The 23,529-nt window shown below is 40.2% G+C and overlaps 1 protein-coding gene across 1 annotated transcript in view; it reads left to right on the forward strand.

Annotated features, from left to right (window-relative positions):
* csmd3a (CUB and Sushi multiple domains 3a) overlaps positions 1-23,529 on the forward strand; it is a gene marked incomplete at both ends in the record, with an annotated part of 567,839 nt that overhangs the window by 401,605 nt on the left and 142,705 nt on the right. Inside the window, 6 exons of the mRNA XM_079838157.1 lie at positions 604-781; positions 2,348-2,493; positions 9,960-10,040; positions 10,323-10,436; positions 17,684-17,872; positions 20,808-20,966. Coding sequence (XP_079694283.1) covers positions 604-781; positions 2,348-2,493; positions 9,960-10,040; positions 10,323-10,436; positions 17,684-17,872; positions 20,808-20,966 — 867 coding nt within the window. The remainder of the gene's footprint in view (positions 1-603; positions 782-2,347; positions 2,494-9,959; positions 10,041-10,322; positions 10,437-17,683; positions 17,873-20,807; positions 20,967-23,529) is intronic.

Here is a 23,529-nt window from a genome sequence, read left to right on the forward strand (position 1 = left end):
ATGTGATCTTAAAGGGTTAGTTCAACCAAAAATGTAACTTCTGTCATTAATGACTGAGCCTCATGTGGTTGGACACCCGTCAGACCTCCGTTCATCTTCAGACACAAATGAAGATATTTTAGTGTAAATCTGATGCTCTGAAAGGCCTCCATTGGCTCAATGCACTTTACACTCTCAAGACCCTTAAAAGACACTAAAGACTAAAGTTACAAAGTCCATCTCACTACAGTGGCTCTACAATAACTTTATGAATCGGCGAGAATAGTTTGTGTGCGCCAAAAACCCCTAAATAACGACTTATATAGTGATGACGATTTCAAAACACGGCCTCATGAAGCTTCAGAGCGTTATGAATCAGTGAGTCGATTCAGCGGTTCAGAGCGTTATGAATCAGCGAGTCGATTCAGCGGTTCAGAGCGTTATGAATCAGTGAGTCGATTCAGCAGTTTGGATCGCCAAATTTCAGCAGTTTGGCGGTTTGACACGCGATCCGATTCACTGATTCATAACACTTTGAAGCTTCATGAGGCCGTGTTTTGAAATCGTCATCACTTAATCTTTTTCTCTGCTGATTGTGTTTTGATTGTATTCCCCTTCCTTCAGCTCTGTGCGGTGGGAACATCACAGCCCTCAATGGGACCATCTACTCTCCGGGCCACCCGGCCGACTATCCCAATCTTAAAGACTGCATCTGGAGCATCCGAGTTCCTCCAGGCAACGGCATCCAGGTCAACTTCACCGTGCTCAACACTGAGCCCATCTACGACTACATCACCATCTGGTACGAATGCCAGTGCTTCACCCCAACACCAACATCTGCTGAGCAGACCATAACCTCGGTTTGGGATAGACGTACAGATTATTGTAATGTTCATCATGTATAAACTTTTCAAAACAAATTCATATTAACTTTTTCGACCATTATTTCAAAATAATAATATAATTAATTAATTATGTTTTTAAATGACAGATAATGAACAATATTTTATGTATTATTATTTTTCTATTTTTCCATATTAGGACTTGTGACAACAAATAATATATTTAAAAATAAAATATGATTTAACATTTTGCTTTCGCACGAGCCACTTCAGCTTTAATGTTCATGGACGAGGACAAACCCTCTGGTGTTAATAACAGTAGTAGTAATAATTATTATTATAATAATAATAATGGTAATAATAATTTAATTGAAAAACAACACCTGCACAATTGCCTTCATTTATTTAGTTATTTATTTATTGTTATGTTTTTAAATCACTAATGATGAGCAATAATTTATAATATACACTTGTCATATATTAATTTTATTTATGTATATTTATTTTTAAATTGCTGATTATGAACAAAATTTTATAATACATGTATTATAGTTTTTCCATATTATGACTTATGACAACAAATCATAATAATAAGAAGAAGATTGCAAAAAAACAAAATTTGCATAAATAATTGTATTTATTTATTTGTTTATTTGTTTGTTTGTTTGTTTTTATTTATGTATTATTTTTATGTATCGTACACCAGTGGCGAACAAAATGTTTTCCAATAAACATAATAATAATAAACACAATAATAATAATAATAATAATAATAATAATAATAATAATAATAAACATAATAATAATAAACATAATTTTATTAATAATAATAATAATAATAATAATAATTTTAATAATTAGATTGCAAAACAACAACACAATTAACATAAATTATTTATTTATTTATTTATATATTTGTTTGTTTATTTAGTTATTTATTTATAATAAACTGCCAGTGATGAACACAATTATTTATATATATATATATAGCTCCACCATAGAGTGTGTCCCTTTCCATGAAGAAAAGTGTGTGTTGTAGCGCAGCTGATCTGAGACTTACGCAACACATTCAGTCTTTTATCTGTTTTCTTTCACACGTTCTCTCTCTTCCGTACATTTCCTCGTTGAGCAAACATTAATGCGACTGGTGCGAAGGCAGAATGTTCCCGCTTGTGTTCACATCATGGAAAATAGGATTTTTCTTGCTTTTCCGAAATAAAAGGGTTTGACGTACTCAGAAATAATTAATCATACCGTATGACCTCCCGAATTTACATATCAATGCATATTCAGAGCTCGTTTCTCATGCAAAGGGTCGTTTACACACAGAATAAAGTACAATAGTTTCATTCTCAGGGTCAGAGGAAGGGTGCGAGATCTGTGTACAGTGAAAAAAATGAGGTTTGTGTCCGACTGGGACGCGAGGTCTGTGTTTCGATCGCTCTACCACAAGCGTGGAACTCACTATTGAGGGTTTTGAATGAGAATGAAGCACGTGTGTTATACAGAACTCTTGTCCTCCATAGGGACGGCCCGGACCAAACATCCCCACAGATGGGCCAGTTCAGCGGCAGCTCGTCCCAGGACGCCGTCTCCAGCACGTCCAATCACATCCTGCTGAAGTTCCACAGCGACTTCAGCACCAGCGGGTTCTTTGTTCTGCGTTACCATGGTGAGCCGTTTCCCACTGTACTGTTGCTCATTCACCACGGCTCACAGTGTGTGTGTTGCTCACTGTCGGCTTGATTATCCTGGCTTATTCCCTCTCGCCCACAGCACATGTTACTGAAGCTGAGCGTACGCCGCGAACGCACATACATTCAACACAAACTGTGCCGTGAAATTGCATTATGCGCCATCATAGATGTTTTGTGACAGCGCCACCTAGACAATACCACTCCAATAGAGGTTTTTTATTATCTTTCCACCTTATTTTTTGAACATAATGTTCAGTGCCCGGTTGCATAAAGCACCTTAAAGGGGCTATATGCGTTTTTCTGAAATTTAAACTCGCGACTGACACCTGTGGCCAAAAAACAGAACTGCTCTTATTTTCTGCTCGCTCTCGCAGCGGTGGTGACGTCACATCCGCAGACAGCGCGGGAAAAAACGACCCGCCAGAAAATAGGAAAAATAGGATACAGGCTTATAGGTGCACCCACTGTGAGCGGACAAGGTGTCAGTATGCTCATCAGGAGATGTTGGAGTCATAAATGGTAAAATAAAAAGGATATTGTTACGTTTATTTTGGGGAAAAAGTTGCATATAGCCCCTTTAAGTGTAATTTTCCCTCAAGTTCGCCCTTATGTTTCCGTTAAACCTAAGGGTGTTGCAGGAAAAAACCCTCAAGTGTTACTCAAGGGTTTCTATAAGTGAAACGTCGTAAACACTTAGAATTCCCCTTAAATGCTGTTTTTTTACTTAAGTAATCCCTTAAAAAGCATTAAGTGTTGCATATAACCCCTTAACGGTCATTTCCTTAAGTATAACTTAAGGTTTGGAAATCGTAACGCGGACAAAAATAAGACGACATGGCTGAATTTATGGAACCAGCTGAAGATCATTAAGTGCCAAGAAGATTTTTTTAGGGATAGGGAAAACCCTTTGGACCATCTTAGCGATGAAAAATTGCTGCAAGAATACACCGATTTGACCATCACACATCACAACCACTGACACTGAACACTTCAGTCATACGTACATTTCTGAATGAGATGAAGAAGAAAAAACATAATTAAAGAAGTCGTTTGACGTTATAACAAGTCATTGATGTCTTTTAACTTATATGTTTCATATAATAGAACCGAAGCTATAGATTGTGGATTTAAACATTTCTCGTTTACCAGCGGTAAAAGTCATGAGGACTAGCTGAGGTGAGGCTGTTCCAGGCGGGTCTCACAACATCTTTAAATAAATCTTTACAAATAAACCACAGATTTGAGCTTTAAACAACTACATTCTCGACTGAACAACTCTTAAAACTACATTTTGTGACACAATAACAGTAGTATTTTTCAATTTAGCAGCCGCACACAACCACTATGAAAAGTGCAAAAGGATTCGTGTCCATTTCGCTTCAAACTCTTGCTTTTACGCGTGTCCATCTCGCTTTGGACGCGTGAATGCATTTAAAGTTCAAGCGTCAAACTAGACGTGAATTTGATGCTCTATTCACGTTTGGTGTGAACGCAGTGTTAGTGTTTTGCGTATCTATGGCAACAAGACTTTTATAACGTGAATCCAGGATCGCTGTCGTGAAACACTTCAATGTTCCCCTAAGAGAACCGTTTAAGAGATTATATGCAACACCCTTAGTTATTCTCTTAGGTAAGGGGAAATCGCCCCTTAAGTTCATACTTGAGGGAAAAACTTAAGGTGCTTTATGCAACCGGGCACTGGCCTTTTAGTGTCACACTGTCCTGACCTGACGTGATGATTCTGTTGATGTGCTTTATTTGATGTTAAAAGCATCTAATGTGAGTTTGAACATCATTTTACATCACCTCAATAGACGGTTTCATCGACAACAACATAAACAAACGTTACTGCGCATGCGCGCTTTTGTGGCCCAAACTTAACTTCCGGTAGACGTCCGCAAAGAATCAACAACAGAGGCTGCGTTATCTTTCTTATGCGCGATAATCCTTCATTTTAATTGGGCAGCATTATTTAAATTTACATGTTTTTATTGTTTCAGCATGTTTATAATAAATAATCTCCCATTTCTGTCTGCAATTTAGAGTTGGGGAAACGCCCCCCTTAAAGAGTTAGTTCACCCAAAAATGCTAATTCTGTCATTAGTTACTCACTCTCATGTCGACCCCAACTCGTAAGACCGTAGAGAAGAAGACAAATATTTTAAATTGTGTTCCGAAGATGAACGAAGGTCTTACATGTTTGGAGCGACATGATGGAGAGTAATAATGACAGAATTAACATTTTTGGGTGAACTAACCCTTTAAAGACCGTGTAATGCCGGTTTCTGTACAGTATCTATAAATGCTTCAATCATGCAATGCATCGGAATAACATGTTTCTTTGTTTCATGACATAAGATTATTGTTGGGAAAGTTAACTTGTAGATGAAGTACCCTATTTGAGATTGATTGTATATGAATGCATCACAAAAAATGCTCTATGGGCACTGCCATTAATAGAGGACAAAGCCAAAGTTGTTTTGCACTTCGTGATAAAGGCACATTTAAATATTTTGCGGGAAACATAAATCGATCAGTTATCCAGATGGCGACCACTTGATGTGAAAAAATGTAAAGTCTGATGATCACAGTGTTAATGCCGAGTGTAAACGCAGCCAGAATAAGTTCCTCTAGAGCAGATTATTTCTGATAACAAGTAAATGACATTAGATGCTGCTCTCGTTTGCTGGATATTTATGAAGCATTTAAGGCTTTTTGGTAAGTCGCACACACTGTTTTTGCGCTGCTGTCATATTCTCTCTGCTTGATCGTTAATATTTATATCATGTTATCCAAGATTAGTACTTCAAAAATGTGTTTCTACTTAGTAGTGCGCTATACTATCCCCTTGCCAGACCGATAAACAAACACAGACCGGAAGTTAAATTTGGGCCAGGAGCGTAACCGTGGCAATGCACGTGCGTCCGATGAAACCGTCTATAGCTGTACTGAAAGCGACAATTTGGTTGAGTGTGCAGTGCGCTTGCAGAGAGACTCCGCCCACACGCTCTTCTGATTGGCTGTGATTGATTTGGTTGCGAGTGCAGTGCGCTTGCAGAGAGACTCCGCCCACACGCTCTTCTGATTGGCTGTGATTGATTTGGTTGCGAGTGCAGTGCGCTTGCAGAGAGACTCCGCCAACACTCTCTTCTGATTGGCTGTGATTGATTTGGTTGCGAGTGCAGTGCGCTTACAGAGAGACTCCGCCCACACTCTCTTCTGATTGGCTGTGATTGATTTGGTTGCGAGTGCAGTGCGCTTCCAGAGAGACTCCGCCCACACTCTCTTCTGATTGGCTGTGATTGATTTGGTTGCGAGTGCAGTGCGCTTCCAGAGAGACTCCGCCCACACTCTCTTCTGATTGGCTGTGATTGATTTGGTTGCGAGTGCAGTGCGCTTGCAGAGAGACTCCGCCCACACACTCTTCTGATTGGCTGTGATTGATTTGGTTGCGAGTGCAGTGCGCTTGCAGAGAGACTCCGCCCACACGCTCTTCTGATTGGCTGTGATTGATTTGGTTGCGAGTGCAGTGCGCTTGCAGAGAGACTCCGCCCACACACTCTTCTGATTGGCTGTGATTGATTTGGTTGCGAGTGCAGTGCGCTTGCAGAGAGACTCCGCCCACACGCTCTTCTGATTGGCTGTGATTGATTTGGTTGCGAGTGCAGTGCGCTTGCAGAGAGACTCCGCCCACACTCTCTTCTGATTGGCTGTGATTGATTTGGTTGCGAGTGCAGTGCGCTTCCAGAGAGACTCCGCCCACACGCTCTTCTGATTGGCTGTGATTGATTTGGTTAAGAGTGCAGTGCGCTTGCAGAGAGACTCCGCCCACACTCTCTTCTGATTGGCTGTGATTGATTTGGTTACGAGTGCAGTGCGCTTGCAGAGAGACTCCGCCCACACACTCTTCTGATTGGCTGTGATTGATTTGGTTACGAGTGCAGTGCGCTTGCAGAGAGACTCCGCCCACACACTCTTCTGATTGGCTGTGATTGATTTGGTTGCAAGTGCAGTGCGCTTGCAGAGAGACTCCGCCCACACGCTCTTCTGATTGGCTGTGATTGATTTGGTTGCAAGTGCAGTGCGCTTGCAGAGAGACTCCGCCCACACACTCTTCTGATTGGCTGTGATTGATTTGGTTGCGAGTGCAGTGCGCTTGCAGAGAGACTCCGCCCACACGCTCTTCTGATTGGCTGTGATTGATTTGGTTGCGAGTGCAGTGCGCTTGCAGAGAGACTCCGCCCACACGCTCTTCTGATTGGCTGTGATTGATTTGGTTGCGAGTGCAGTGCGCTTGCAGAGAGACTCCGCCCACACGCTCTTCTGATTGGCTGTGATTGATTTGGTTGCAAGTGCAGTGCGCTTGCAGAGAGACTCCGCCCACACGCTCTTCTGATTGGCTGTGATTGATTTGGTTGCGAGTGCAGCGCAGTTATTTTAGCTGTTCATTATGGTATTTGTTTTCACTCTACTAATAAACACACTAGTTTGTGGCACAAACAGTTTTGCGCTTACTACACTTTAAGTCGGTCACACACCAAACAAGTTAATCAAAAGGGCGTCTGGTACAAAAAAAAGAAGTGTTTTGTTCCAAGAAAACAGAATTTAAACCCAGAATACAAGGCACATTTATTGAAAAAGGAGGATTACCAGTGGTGTGTTTAGGGTTAAGACAAAATATAAATGACATTTAAATAATTAAACATCTAAATCATTCCAGAAAATGAATCATACAAATGCAGAATTGAATAGTATTTGCTGTAGATATTGTAAAAAGTGTGTCACTGCTTTTTGTTTGACTGCTCTCAGAAACACAGGCTAGAAATGACATGACTTGTTTCTTTTGGAAAATGGCTTTGATTATTGCGGCCACATTTCAATGGCGCTGTAATGTGTTTGGAAACTTCCATCATCCGTAATAACACCCATTTCTGAACGAGCAGGTGTGGAAACATACGCAGGTGGCTTCTGAGGCAGCTTCCCTGTTATGAAACCTCATAAGTGATGGTTTGAAATGCACTACATAGTGTATGAACAGATGCATGTGGAGACCGAGCAATCCATTTCTACAGGGTTTGCGTTCAGCATGCATAGGTTTTAATTTGAATTGACTAACCAGTGCATTTTGGGTTTTTGCAATGAATATGCATCTTATTATATTGGCCAGATAATAAGATATATTCACATTTGATGCTTTGCAGTGCTTTCTGGGTAGTTCATATGTTATTGAACAGAGCGCATCTGAACCCCGTGGGGTTCCTCGAATCCGTTTCGCAGTGGTGATGGGAGACTGTTACTCAATAAAGGACAATAATATATGCGTTAGCATATTTTCTGCTGATGCTTTTGAAGTTTACCAATAAAGCAATACGGCGTAAGGAAGTTAAGTCAAGAGCTGCACAGCACTGAGCTCGTTAGAATTTGAGCAGATAATAAAACGAGATGCTCGAGGTCCCAGAGCTGCCGAAATGCCCATTCTCCAGCCTGGAATTGCTTTTAATGTGTTAGTGTAGTAACTGCTGAGTTTTTCTAGTGTTTCTGTTTTCTTCTGATGATGAATTTTAAATGAAGTGTGCTTTAGTTTTTCAGTGGTCATTTAGCTGTGTGTAAATCTTCATGATGTTGAGGAACTGAGAGCGTCTGCTGGATGAAAAGGTGCTTAAACTCATTTGAACAAACCCTTGTTAACATTACGAACGAGCGCCACTCTTTTTTTTTTCTTAAGGATATTTATAAATTAAACTTTCCATGCTGCCATTTTTATAATGTTTTATATCTAATATCTAACTATAATAATTACAGGAATTATTACATTTATTAGATAGTTAATTTAAACAAAATAATTTAATATATCTGTAAAAAAAATATTATTTTTAATTTTTTTATATAATTTTTTTAATGAATGTTTATTAACCCATTAACTTTATTTATTTAACTGCGATGTATTCATTCATTCATTGTGTCGGCATGAACAAGCACCACTCTTTTTTTTCTTGAGAAAAATATATAAATATAAATAGCTAATATTTTTTAATAATTTAAACTTCCATTTTATTTTATTTTTTAATTTTATATTTAATAATACAGCAAACCTCCATTTTATTTTATTTATTTGTTTTTAATAATACAGCAAACTTCCATTTTATTTTATTTTATTTTTTTATTTATCTATTTTTAATAATACAGAAAACCTCTATTTTGTTTCTTTTTATTTTATTTTATTTATTTATTTTTAATAATACAGCAAACCTCTATTTTATTTATTTTATTATTTTATTTTATTTTAATAATACGGCAAACCTCCATTTTATTTTTATTTTTATTTTATTTATTTTTAATAATACAGCAAACCTCTATTTTGTTTCTTTTTATTTATTTTATTTTAATAATACGGCAAACCTCCATTTTATTTTTTATTTTATTTAATTTTAATAATACAGCAAACCTCTATTTTATTTTGTTTTGTTTTGTTTTGTTTTGTTTTGTTTTGTTTTATTTATTTTATTTTATTTTATTTATTTTATTTATTTTATTTATTTTATTTATTTATTTTATTTATTTTATTTATTTTATTTATTTTATTTATTTTATTTATTTTATTTATTTTATTTATTTTATTTATTTTATTTATTTTATTATATTTTATTTTATTATATTTTTTTATTTTATTTTATTTTATTTTAATACAGCAAACCTCCATTTTATATTATTTATTTATTTTATTTTATCAGCATTATGTCAGCAGGTTGCATAAAAATTTACTTTTTCCCCCTAATATACTTTATAATTGCATTTTGCCATTATCTAATATTTTTATATATATATATATAATATATATATTATATGTTTATTATAATTAGAGAATTGTTACGTTTATTAGAATAATTCAGCAAACCCCCTTTATTTTATTTCATTATTTAATTTTTATTTATTTATTGTTTTGAATTTATTTTAATTAAAAATTTTTAAACAGCACCTTAACAACTAGGAATTTAACATTAATAATTTATAACAAATAATTGCATTTATAAGCAAATTCGTTAAATTATAACCTTTTATGTACGTAATTTAATATTACAGCAAAACCCAATTTTGTTATTTCTTTCTTTGTCCAGTTGCTTGAACCTCCACAGCTTTTTTCTTCAGAAAAATGTAGCTCAACATATCACCTCTTCAAATGATGTTTCATCACAAAAGTGATTATTATTATTACTATAACGTATACCAGTAATAGCAGGTTCCTAATGTATATAATCCTCTTTTAGAATCTCATTACACTTAGACAGTGTGTATAATCAGTGTGGGAAGGCAGATGCTCAGACTCGTACAGCGTGGTGTAATTCTGTTGTACATTCAGTGACAGGTGTGATGATTTCAGATGTAATGGTGTGGGTTGTGTTCACTTAAACAAGCGTTCTCACTCATCTGGTTCCCTCCGCAGCTTACCAACTCCGCGTCTGTCAGCCTCCTCCACCCGTCGCCAACGCAGAGATCCTGGCGGAAGATGATGAATTTGAAATCGGTAAGAACAGCGAAGAGCGTTTGATGATCCTCTGTTTGTGTAGATTCATCATGCCTCCAACCCTCATTAAAGAGACGCTCTCAAGGTGCCCACCTTCGCAACGCAGCGTTATTTAATGTGAAAGAAATGCCCCGTTCTGAGGGGAAATAACACCGACGCTCTGCATTTGTCATCATTACTGTCACGAGTGTGTAAGCGGTCAGGTCTTAATTAGCTAATGTGTTGTTGAGCACTAGCGCTAGTGGAAAAGTAAAGATGTGTGTGTGTGTAATCACTCAACAGGAGACATCATCAGGTACCGCTGCCTGCCGGGCTTCACGCTGCTCGGGAGCGAGATCTTGACCTGTAGGCTGGGTGAGCGACTGCAGATGGATGGTCCTCCACCCGTGTGCCAGGGTGAGTTTGGCAGCACATTCGGCACGCCGTCTCATTTGTGTCTGTGTTCCTCCTGATTTTATGTCCTGTGTCATTAGCGCTGCCGCTAGTTGTTAGGCTCATTTGGACTTCCGGCTTGAGGAAACTGCAGTCCCATTCAGAGGATTAGAGGAGGGTCTTTGTCTTCCCAGGAGTGAAACACATCAATATTCATGATCATTCACGCCACAAAACATGTCTTACACGGTTTAAATCAATAAATTGATTTATGTGAATGAGTGGGCTGGAGGATTTTCGCATAGTTTCGAAGCTAAAATTTCTAGGCTACAAGATCCATTTCTCAAAAGTATGGGTTTCTTTCAGTGACATTCACACAACACTTTATACAGGAGTTTGTTTAAAGTCCCCATGAAATCAAAATGTAAGTTTTTTTATATGTTAGTCTTACTGTCTTACTAAGCTCCAAAACAATGACAAAATTCACATTTTCAAGATAAGCATTCAAAACGTACTGTCTCTCTTCCGCCATTATGGATCAATGATCACTCTGATTTTCTGTCCAATCAAATCCTCTCTAGAATTTGAAGCCCCGCCCCCTACATTATGGGAACGATCAGACCTATATAATTCCCTGTATAATGCACTGTCTGATCATTCCCTATCCCCTATATAATGCACTGACTGATCATTCCCTATCCCCTATATAGTGCACTGTCTGATCATTCGCTATCCCCTATATAATGCACTGACTGATCATTCCCTATCCCATATATAGTGCACTGTCTGATCATTCCCTATCCCCTATATAATGCACTGACTGATCATTCCCTATCCCCTATATAATGCACTGACTGATCATTCCCTATCCCCTATATAGTGCACTGACTGATCATTCCCTATTCCCTATATAATGCACTGACTGATCATTCCCTATCCCCTATATAGTGCACTGTCTGATCATTCCCTATCCCCTATATAATGCACTGACTGATCATTCCCTATCCCCTATATAATGCACTGACTGATCATTCCCTATCCCCTATATAATGCACTGACTGATCATTCCCTATCCCCTATATAATGCACTGACTGATCATTCCCTATCCCCTATATAGTGCACTGACTGATCATTCCCTATTCCCTATATAATGCACTGACTGATCATTCCCTATTCCCTATATAATGCACTGACTGATCATTCCCTATCCCCTATATAGTGCACTGTCTGATCATTCCCTATCCCCTATATAATGCACTGACTGATCATTCCCTATCCCCTATATAATGCACTGACTGATCGTTCCCTATCCCCTATATAGTGCACTGTCTGATCATTCCCTATTCCCTATATAATGCACTGACTGATCATTCCCTATCCCCTATATAGTGCACTGTCTGATCATTCCCTATTCCCTATATAATGCACTGACTGATCATTCCCTATCCCCTATATAATGCACTGACTGATCATTCCCTATCCCCTATATAGTGCACTGTCTGATCATTCCCTATTCCCTATATAATGCACTGACTGATCATTCCCTATCCCCTATATAGTGCACTGACTGATCATTCCCTATCCCCTATATAGTGCACTGTCTGATCATTCCCTATCCCCTATATAATGCACTGACTGATCATTCCCTATCCCCTATATAATGCACTGTCTGATCATTCCCTATCCCCTATATAATGCACTGACTGATCATTCCCTATTCCCTATATAGTGCACTGACTGATGGTTCTCTATCCCCTATATAGTGCACTGACTGATCGTTCCCTATCCCCTATATAGTGCACTGTCTGATCGTTCCCTATCCCCTATATAGTGCACAGTCTGATCGTTCCCTATTCCCTATATAGTGCACTGACTGATGGTTCTCTATCCCCTATATAGTGCACTGACTGATCGTTCCCTATCCCCTATATAGTGCACTGTCTGATCGTTCCCTATCCCCTGTATAGTGCACTGTCTGATCTTTCCCTATTCCCTATATAGTGCACTGTCTGATCGTTCCCTATCCCCTATATAGTGCACTGACTGATCATTCCCTATCCCCTATATAGTGCACTGTCTGATCGTTCCCTATCCCCTATATAGTGCACTGTCTGATCGTTCCCTATCCCCTATATAGTGCACTGTCTGATCGTTCCCTATTCCCTATATAGTGCACTGACTGATGGTTCTCTATCCCCTATATAGTGCACTGACTGATCGTTCCCTATCCCCTATATAGTGCACTGTCTGATCGTTCCCTATCCCCTGTATAGTGCACTGTCTGATCTTTCCCTATTCCCTATATAGTGCACTGTCTGATCGTTCCCTAGCCCCTATATAGTGCACTGACTGATCGTTCCCTATCCCCTATATAGTGCACTGTCTGATCGTTCCCTATCCCCTATATAGTGCACTGTCTGATCGTTCCCTATCCCCTATATAGTGCACTGACTAATCGTTCTCTATCCCCTATATAGTGCACTGTCGGATGGTTCCCTATCCCCTATATAGTGCACTGTCTGATCGTTCCCTATCCCCTATATAGTGCACTGACTGACTGATCGTTCCCTATCCCCTATATAGTGCACTGACTGATGGTTCTCTATCCCCTATATAGTGCACTGACTGATCGTTCCCTATCCCCTATATAGTGCACTGTCTGATCGTTCCCTATCCCCTATATAGTGCACTGTCTGATCGTTCCCTATCCCCTATATAGTGCACTGTCTGATCGTTCCCTATTCCCTATATAGTGCACTGACTGATGGTTCTCTATCCCCTATATAGTGCACTGTCTGATCGTTCCCTATTCCCTATATAGTGCACTGACTGATGGTTCTCTATCCCCTATATAGTGCACTGACTGATCGTACCCTATCCCCTATATAGTGCACTGTCTGATCGTTCCCTATCCCCTATATAGTGCACTGTCTGATCGTTCCCTATCCCCTATATAGTGCACTGTCTGATCGTTCCCTATCCCCTATATAGTGCACTGTCTGATCGTTCCCTATTCCCTATATAGTGCACTGACTGATGGTTCTCTATCCCCTATATAGTGCACTGACTGATCGTTCCCTATCCCCTATATAGTGCACTGTCTGATCGTTCCCTATCCCCTATATAGTGCACTGTCTGATCGTTCCCTATTCCCTATATAGTTTACTGACTGATCGTTCCCTAGCCCCTATATAGTGCACTGACTGATCGTTCCCTATCCCCTATATAGTGCACTGTCTGATCGTTCCCTATCCCCTATATAGTGCACTGTCTGATCGTTCCCTATCCCCTATATAGTGCACTGTCTGATCGTTCCCTATCCCCTATGTAGTGCACTGACTGATCGTTCCCTATCCCCTATATAATGCACTGTCTGATCGTTCCCTATCCCCTATATAGTACACTGTCTGATCGTTCCCTATCCCCTATATAGTGCACTGACTGTTCGTTTCCTATCACCTATATAGTGCACTGCCTGATCGTTCCCTATCCCCTATATAATGCACTGTCTGATCGTTCCCTATCCCCTATATAGTGCACTTTCTTATCGTTCCCTATCCCCTATATAGTGCACTGACTGATCGTTCCCTATCCCCTAAATAATGCACTGTCTGATCGTTCCCTATCCCCTATATAGTGCACTGTCTGATCGTTCCCTATTCCCTATATTGTGCACTGACTGATCGTTCCCTATCCCCTATATAGTGCACTGTCTGATCGTTCCCTATTCCCTATATAGTGCACTGACTGATCGTTCTCTATCCCCTATATAATGCACTGTCTGATCGTTCCCTATCCCCTATATAATTCACTGACTGATCGTTCCCTATTCCCTATATAGTGCACTGACTGATCATTCCCAATCCCCTATATAGTGCACTGTCTGATCGTTCCCTAGTTCCTATATAGTGCACTGACTGATCGTTCCCTATCCCCTATATAGTGCACTGTCTGATCGTTCTCTATCCCCTATATTGTGCACTGACTGATCGTTCCCTATCCCCTATATAGTGCACTGACTGATCGTTCCCTATCCCCTATATAATGCACTGTCTGATCGTTCCCTATCCCCTATATAGTGCACTGTCTGATCGTTCCCTATTCCCTATATAGTGCACTGACTGATCGTTCTCTATCCCCTATATAGTGCACTGACTGATCGTTCCCTATCCCCTATATAATGCACTGTCTGATCGTTCCCTATCCCCTATATAATGCACTGACTGATCATTCCCTGTCCCCCATATAGTGCACTGTCTGATCGTTCCCTATCCCCTATATAGTGCACTGACTGATCGTTCCCTATCCCCTATATAGTGCACTGTCTGATCGTTCCCTATCCCCTATATAGTGCACTGTCTGATCGTTCCCTATCCCCTATATAGTGCACTGACTGATCGTTCCCTATCCCCTATATAGTGCACTGTCTGATCGTTCCCTATCCCCTATATAGTGCACTGACTGATCGTTCCCTATCCCCTATATAATGCACTGTCTGATCGTTCCCTATTCCCTATATAGTGCACTGACTGATCGTTCCCTATCCCCTATATAGTGCACTGTCTGATCGTTCCCTATCCCCTATATAATGCACTGTCTGATCGTTCCCTATCCCCTATATAGTGCACTGTCTGATCGTTCCCTATCCCCTATATAGTGCACTGACTGATCGTTCCCTATCCCCTATATAGTGCACTGTCTGATCGTTCCCTATCCCCTATATAGTGCACTGACTGATCGTTCCCTATCCCCTATATAGTGCACTGACTGATCGTTCCCTATCCCCTATATAGTGCACTGTCTGATCGTTCCCTATCCCCTATATAGTGCACTGACTGATCGTTCCCTATCCCCTATATAATGCACTGTCTGATCGTTCCCTATTCCCTATATAGTGCACTGACTGATCGTTCCCTATCCCCTATATAATGCACTGTCTGATCGTTCCCTATTCCCTATATAGTGCACTGACTGATCGATCCCTATCCCCTATATAGTGCACAGTCTGATCGTTCCCTATCCCCTATATAATGCACTGTCTGATCGTTCACTATCCCCTATATAGTGCACTGACTGATCGTTCCCTATCCCCTATATAGTGCACTGTCTGATCGTTCCCTATCCCCTATATAGTGCACTGACTGATCGTTCCCTATCCCCTATATAATGCACTGTCTGATCGTTCCCTATTCCCTATATAGTGCACTGACTGATCGTTCCCTATCCCCTATATAATGCACTGTCTGATCGTTCCCTATTCCCTATATAGTGCACTGACTGATCGTTCCCTATCCCCTATATAATGCACTGTCTGATCGTTCCCTATTCCCTATATAGTGCACTGACTGATCGTTCCCTATCCCCTATATAATGCACTGTCTGATCGTTCCCTATCCCCTATATAGTGCACTGACTGATCGTTCCCTATCCCCTATATAATGCACTGTCTGATCGTTCCCTATTCCCTATATAGTGCACTGACTGATCGTTCCCTATCCCCTATATAATGCACTGTCTGATCGTTCCCTATTCCCTATATAGTGCACTGACTGATCGATCCCTATCCCCTATATAGTGCACAGTCTGATCGTTCCCTATCCCCTATATAATGCACTGTCTGATCGTTCCCTATCCCCTATATAGTGCACTGACTGATCGTTCCCTATCCCCTATATAGTGCACTGTCTGATCGTTCCCTATCCCCTATATAGTGCACTGACTGATCGTTCCCTATCCCCTATATAATGCACTGTCTGATCGTTCCCTATTCCCTATATAGTGCACTGACTGATCGTTCCCTATCCCCTATATAATGCACTGTCTGATCGTTCCCTATTCCCTATATAGTGCACTGACTGATCGATCCCTATCCCCTATATAGTGCACAGTCTGATCGTTCCCTATCCCCTATATAATGCACTGTCTGATCGTTCACTATCCCCTATATAGTGCACTGTCTGATCGATCCCTATCCCCTATATAGTGCACTGTCTGATCGTTCCCTATCCCCTATATAGTGCACAGTCTGATCGTTCCCTATCCCCTATGTAGTGCACTGACTGATCGTTCCCTATCCCCTATATAAAGCACTGTCTGATTGTTCCCTATCCCCTATATAGTGCACTGTCTGATCATTCCCTATCCCCTATATAATGCACTGTCTGATCGTTCCCTATTCCCTATATAGTGCACTGACTGATCGTTCCCTATCCCCTATATAATGCACTGTCTGATCATTCCCTATCCCCTATATAGTGCACTGTCTGATCATTCCCTATCCCCTATAAAGTGCACTGACTGATCGTTCCCTATCCCCTATATAATGCACTGACTGATCTTTCCCTATCCCCTATATAATGCACTGACTGATCGTTCCCTATCCCCTATATAGTGCACTGTCTGATCGTTCCCTATCCCCTATATAATGCACTGACTGATCGTTCCCTATCCCCTATATAATGCACTGTCTGATCGTTCCCTATCCCCTATATAGTGCACTGTCTGATCATTCCCTATCCCCTATATAGTGCACTGTCTGATCGTTCCCTATCCCCTATATAGTGCACTGTCTGATCGTTCCCTATCCCCTATATAGTGCACTGCCTGATCGTTCCCTATCCCCTATATAGTGCACTGACTGATCGTTCCCTATCCCCTATATAGTGCACTGTCTGATCGTTCCCTATCCCCTATATAGTGCACTGTCTGATCGTTCCCTATCCCCTATATAGTGCACTGCCTGATCGTTCCCTATCCCCTATATAGTGCACTGTCTGATCGTTCCCTATCCCCTATATAGTGCACTGCCTGATCGTTCCCTATCCCCTATATAGTGCACTGCCTGATCGTTCCCTATCCCCTATATAGTGCACTGTCTGATATGCTCTTCTAATGCTATCAAAGCATTGTGTCACCAATTAGTAAGGTTACATTTATTGAATCAGCTGGTTAATGCTAGTCAAGTTTCCACCATAAGAATTAGCTTACTCAAATATTTCAAGTTCAGAGCAATTCAAATGTAATGAGTTTTGCCAACGTGTTCAGGTTTACAGTGTAGTATATCCTGGCATGTGCGCTGCAGAGCGCTTTGGTACAAGTCACATGATCGAAGAGCTCAAACGCTGAACTGACTCACGTCCACACTCGCAGGTTCAGTGTGGATTCATTTCCAAACGCAGTTGATCTTTCTGCGCCACAGGATCATGTTCCCAATGAGTCTGGGTTGGTTTTCCGCAGTATTTTAACAGATGGTCATTTGGTTTCTTCGCAGTGCAATGTCCTGACAACGAGGTTCTGTTCGACTCGAGCGGCGTGATCCTGAGCCCAGGTTACCCGGACAGCTACCCCAACCTTCAGATGTGCTCCTGGATGATCAACGTGGAGAAGGGCTACAACATCACGCTGCACTTTGACCTCTTCCAGACGGAGAAAGAGTTTGATATTCTGGAGATCTTTGATGGTGGGTTTGAATTATTCCTCATATCCAGGCGTCGTCTGACAGCCCGTGCAACTGCGGCCCTGAATATTACAGTCATTATTCTCCGGCCTGTCGTAACCCTGACGCTTTTCTTGACAATTTGAGATGAAATTTGGAGCCTGGGGAATCGCTTTTTTAGGTCCATGACCATTACGAGAGAAATATTTCCCTCCCGAAATAACTCATTTAGGACCAGCAGATATGCAAAGCGCTGGGAAGTCTAGAGTATTTCTTGATAGCGAGGCAATGGCAAAGACAATTCGGAATACATTCAGAGTGTTATTAGCGCTAATTACTTAAGTGCTTGCAATCAGCAAATGCCCCTATTACTCATCATTGATTGGATGCTCATTAATGCCCATGGCATTTGTAGAGCCCCAGTGGAATAGGAAATGAGCAGCAATGCCAATTTCCGTCTCTCCGGCCAGCTTTTGTGCTCGTGTTTTGCAACGAGGCAGTTTTTGGAGTGTCTTCCCTCGTGTCTTAAAGACCCCCTGTGGTGAAGTCAAGTTGCTAATGTTGTTTATATGTCTCTGTGGTGTATTTTTTTTGTATATGTTTTATGCAAAATTCCTCAGTCAACACCATTGCTGAGTATTTTCTCCTTAAAACTGCAGTGAAACAAAAAAAAAACCCAAGGTTTCCTAACATCACAAACATGTGACCAATCCCGTCACGTGTGGGCGGGGCTTTTCTCCGCTGACTTTCTATAATGTTCAAAGCAGTGGCGGAACTAGACTTTTATACATGGGGGGGGGGGGGGGGGGCAAGGCTACTTTAAGGGGTCCATAGACCGTGAAAGAATATAATGTGTAATGCTTATTTGTTTTCATTGTTTTGACAGATGTAACATTGTATTCTAATAAATATGTAACCAAAATTGTGCAGGACCGATGAAGACTGTGAACTTAATGGCTTCAGTGAGGGAAAGAACTACAATCCCATGAGGCATTGCAAACAGCTGAATCGAATTAAAAAATGATAGACGAATATAAAACTACGCATTTAAAATGTTGATTATACAATCTAAAAAATAACCCAAGTTGGGTTGAAAATGGACTAACCCAGCAATTGGGTCGTTTTAACCCAGCAATTGGGCTGTTTTAACCCAGCGGCTGGGTTAAATGTTTGCTTAAAACAACCCAATTGCTGGGTTAGTCCATTTTCAACCCAACTTGGGTTATTTTTAAGGTTACACTTTATTTCGATAGTCCACTTTAAACATTCTACTAACTATAAGTAACTTTGCAACTACATGTCAACTAACTGTCATTAGAGTATTAGCTGACTGTCAGTAGACTGGTAGGTTATGGTTAGGGTTCGGGTTAGTAGAATAAGTTGAATTGTAGTTGCCAAGTTACTTATAGTCAGTAGAATGTCTGTTGGGGGACCAACAAAATAAAGTTTTAGTAAATATTAATCAGACAGTCTACAAATACTCTAATGACAGTTAGTTGACATGTAGTTGCAAAGTTACTTATAGTTAGTAGAATGTCTAAAGTGGACTATCGAAATAAAGTGTTACCATTTTGAACACAGCATTTTTTAGAGTGTATATACATAAACAATGCATTTTAAGTTTATTGCAAGACATATGCATGTATGTACACAATGAGAGCGTAGGGAGATCGACTTGATTACATCATTCGCAGTGCTTCACTTGCGTGGGTGGAGCTAAAGAGCTTTTTAGTTTCGACTTTCTGATTGGGGGACTTTCCGCACAACATCATGGGTAATGTAGTTTTCACCACAAGTTAAACTGTTACACGTGATTATTTTAAATATAAGCTGAAATAATGCGGTCTGGCGGCTTCAACAGAAGCAAACGCCATCGATTAACAACCTCGTCGCTGACTTAACGCTTTATTGTTAATTAAAGGGTTAGTTCACCCTAAAATTAAAATTCTGTCATTAATTACTTACCCTCATGTCGTTCGACACCCGTCAGACCTCCGTTCATCTTCAGACACAAATGAAGATATTTTAGTGTAAATCTGATGCTCTGAAAGGCCTCCATTGGCTCAACTTTACACTCTCAAGACCCTTAAAAGACACTAAAGACTAAAGTTACAAAGTCCATCTCACTACAGCGGCTCTACAATAACTTTATGAAGACGAGAATAGTTTCTGTGCGCAAAAAAACCCTAAATAACGACTTATATAGTGATGACGATTTCAAAACACGGCCTCATGAAGCTTCGAAGCGTTATGAATCAGTGAGTCGATTCAGCGGTTCAGAGCGTTATGAATCAGTGAGTCGATTCAGCGGTTCAGAGCGTTATGAATCAGTGAGTCGATTCAGCGGTTCAGAGCGTTATGAATCAGTGAGTCGATTCAGCGGTTTGGATCGCCAAATTTCAGCAGTTTGGCGGTTTGACACGCGATCCGAATCATGATTCGACTCACTGATTCATAATGCTTCGAAGCTTCATGAGGCCGTGTTTTGAAATCGCCATCACTATGTAAGTCGTTATTTAGGGTTTTTTTGTGCACAAAAACTATTGTCGCCGATTCATAAAGTTATTGTAGAGCCGCTGTAGTGAGATGGACTTTGTAACTTTAGTCTTTAGTGTCTTTTAAGGGTCTTGAGAGTGTAAAGTTGAGCCAATGGAGGCCTTTCAGAGCATCAGCTTTACACTAAAATATCTTCATTTGTGTCTGAAGATGAACGGAGGTCTGACGGGTGTCCAACCACATGAGGCTCAGTCATTAATCACACAATTTACATTTTTGGGTGAACTAACCCTTTAAGTTATTGTTAAAAATGTATTTCGGAAATTTTTACTTCCGGAATCTAACTTTTGCGCTCTCTTATTCAACAACTTCTTTTATTTTTAATGTATTTGCTCATTTATTTGCATTGGGAATGCAAATCTTGTTTATTTTATTGGTTTATATTTTAATGTATTTGTCGCAGGGCCTAATATTTACAGTCAGAGTCTGGCCGTGCTGAGCGGAGATGTGCGAGTGCCCTTCAACATCACCACCACGGGTCACCAGCTCTTCCTGCGCTGGTCATCTGATCACGGCACCAACAAAAAGGGCTTCCGTATCACTTACGTGGGTGAGTATCAAAGTATGTATCCCCGATCGGTAATTCCTTTCAGTTCTATGTGTCTCTCGTAACCTTTCGTCTGTCCTCCCCATGATGTGTGTGTCCCAGTCTATGTCCCATCTGTCCATGTTTTTGTATGTAACTCTGTCCGATGTAACAGGAATTGCTTCTAAATTGTATATAATTCTGAAGAATGTAATCATATGCATGTATGACATGACATATTAGGCCGTTTCACACATCAACACTGCAAAAAATGCTTTTCTTACTTAGTATTTTTGTCTTGTTTTCAGTCCAAATATCTAAAAAATCTTACATTAGGAAGCATTTACTAGACAAGCAAAAGTTTTTGTCTTGTTTTGGGGGGAAATAACTCAAAATTAAGGGAGTTTTTGCTTAAAGGGTTAGTTCACCCAAAACTGTAAATTGTGTCATTAATGACTGAGCCTCATGTGGTTGGACACCCGTCAGACCTCCGTTCATCTTCAGACACAAATGAAGATATTTTAGTGTAAAGCTGATGCTGAGAAAGGCTTCAGATAGGCCTCCATTGGCATTCAGTACATTTACACTCACAAGACCCATAAAAGGCTCTAAAAACGTCGTTACAAAGTCCATCTCACCACAGTGACTCTACAATAATTATACGAAGCGACGACAATAGTTTTTGTGCGCAAAAAAAAATCTAAATAACACCTTTATCCAGCTTGTTCTTGTCTTCCGTGTGTGTCTCCACGACGCATGCGTGAGAATATGAGCAGATCCGGCGTTCGGACACATGACCCAGAAGAGATTTGTTTACGAGCAGAGGAAGACACGCGTATCTCAGCTGTTGAATTCTACATTGATCGTGCTTTAGGTCTCGGTGTAGTTCTCAAATGGGGCTAAAGTGGCATTTCATGGATTCCAGAACGCCGGATCTGCTCATATTCTCACGCATGCGTCGTGGAGACACACACGGAAGACAAGAAGAGCTTGAATTAAGTCGTTATTTAGATTTTTTTTTGCGCACAAAATCTATTGTCGTCGCATCGTAAAATTATTGTAGAGTCACTGTGGTGAGATGGACTTTGTAACGACGTTTTTAGTGCCTTTTCTGGGTCTTGTGAGTGTAAATGTACTGAATGCCAATGGAGGCCTATCTGAAGCCTTTCTCAGCATCAGCTTTACACTAAAATATCTTCATTTGTGTCTGAAGATGAACGGAGGTCTGACGGGTGTCCAACCACATGAGGGTGAGGAATTAATGACACCATTTACATTTTTGGGTGAACTAACCCTTTAAAGTAAGCAAAATAATCTGCCAATGGGGTTAGCAAAATAATCTTGTTTTCTGTTTGAATTAAGATTATTTTGCTTACCCCATTGACAGATTATTTTGCTTATTTTAAACAAAAACTCCCTTAATTTTGAGTTATTTCCCCCCAAAACAAGACAATAATTTTTATTTGGCTAGTAAATGCTTCTTGTTTTGAGAATTTTTGGATGTTTGGACCAGAAACAAGACAAAAATACCAAGTAAGAAAAGCATTTTTTGCAGTGAAGTCTTTATTTCTATAGCGCTTTTTACAATGCAGTTTGTTTCAAAACAGCTTTACAGTGATAACAGGAAAATAATGCAACAAAATTTGATTCGGCTGGACAGCCAAACAGTGATGTCATTGTCCAGCTCAGTTCAATTCTCGTGTGGCGTCAGATCAGTTATATTGTTGAATATTTAGTGTCCCCAAATAAGCAAGCCCAAGGCAAAAGAGGCGATGGTGGCAAGGAACCAGAACTCCATCAGTGACAAAATGGAGGAAAAAACAGACTCAGTCGCTCAGTTATCCTTTGGCCAACTAACAAACAGTGTGCAGTGTGTGATTATGATTCAGGTCAGAGGTCATATTAGATCAGATTTGTCCAGTTCCATCTGGATACGGCCCGGATCCGCCAGACTACAGTAAACCTCAGGATAAACAGAGAGACTAGCATTAGCGTAGATGCTATTCTTCTGATGATGTCACGAGTACATCAGGTGATGTGGGAAGTGTTACATTGATAATGTTTTATGTGTATGCCACATTAAAGAAATGTGTTTTTAGTCTAGATTTAACCCTCTGGGGTTCTTGATTTATGGGTCACACTCAGGACCTTCGGGTCAAAAATGACCCCCATAGGAAATGAACGGGAAATTGGTTTTTTTTGTGCGTACAATCTACAAATCAGCCAGGATGCAGAAAAAAGGACTCAACAGTGAAGATCTCTAAAACATCAAGAGTGCAAAACAGACAACAAAAACTCACACACTTATACACACAAAAACACACGCACACACAAGTTAACGCGTGCCATTCCAAAAGCTAATTGTGTGTGTGTGTGTTTTTTGTTGTCTGTTTTGCACTCTTGATGTTTTAGAGATCTTCACTGTTGAGTCCTTTTTTCTGCATCCTGGCTGATTTGTAGATTGTACGCACAAAAAAACTCTGTATTTTCATATTTTTGCCAATTTCCCATTAATTTCCTCTATGGGGGTCATTTTTGACCCGAAGGTCCTGAGTGTGACTTTTTTTTTACGACCACTTAGACTTTTCAAATCCTGTCC

This window comes from Gobio gobio (assembly GCF_949357685.1).
Source record: "Gobio gobio genome assembly, chromosome: 15".
Taxonomy (NCBI): domain Eukaryota; kingdom Metazoa; phylum Chordata; class Actinopteri; order Cypriniformes; family Gobionidae; genus Gobio; species Gobio gobio.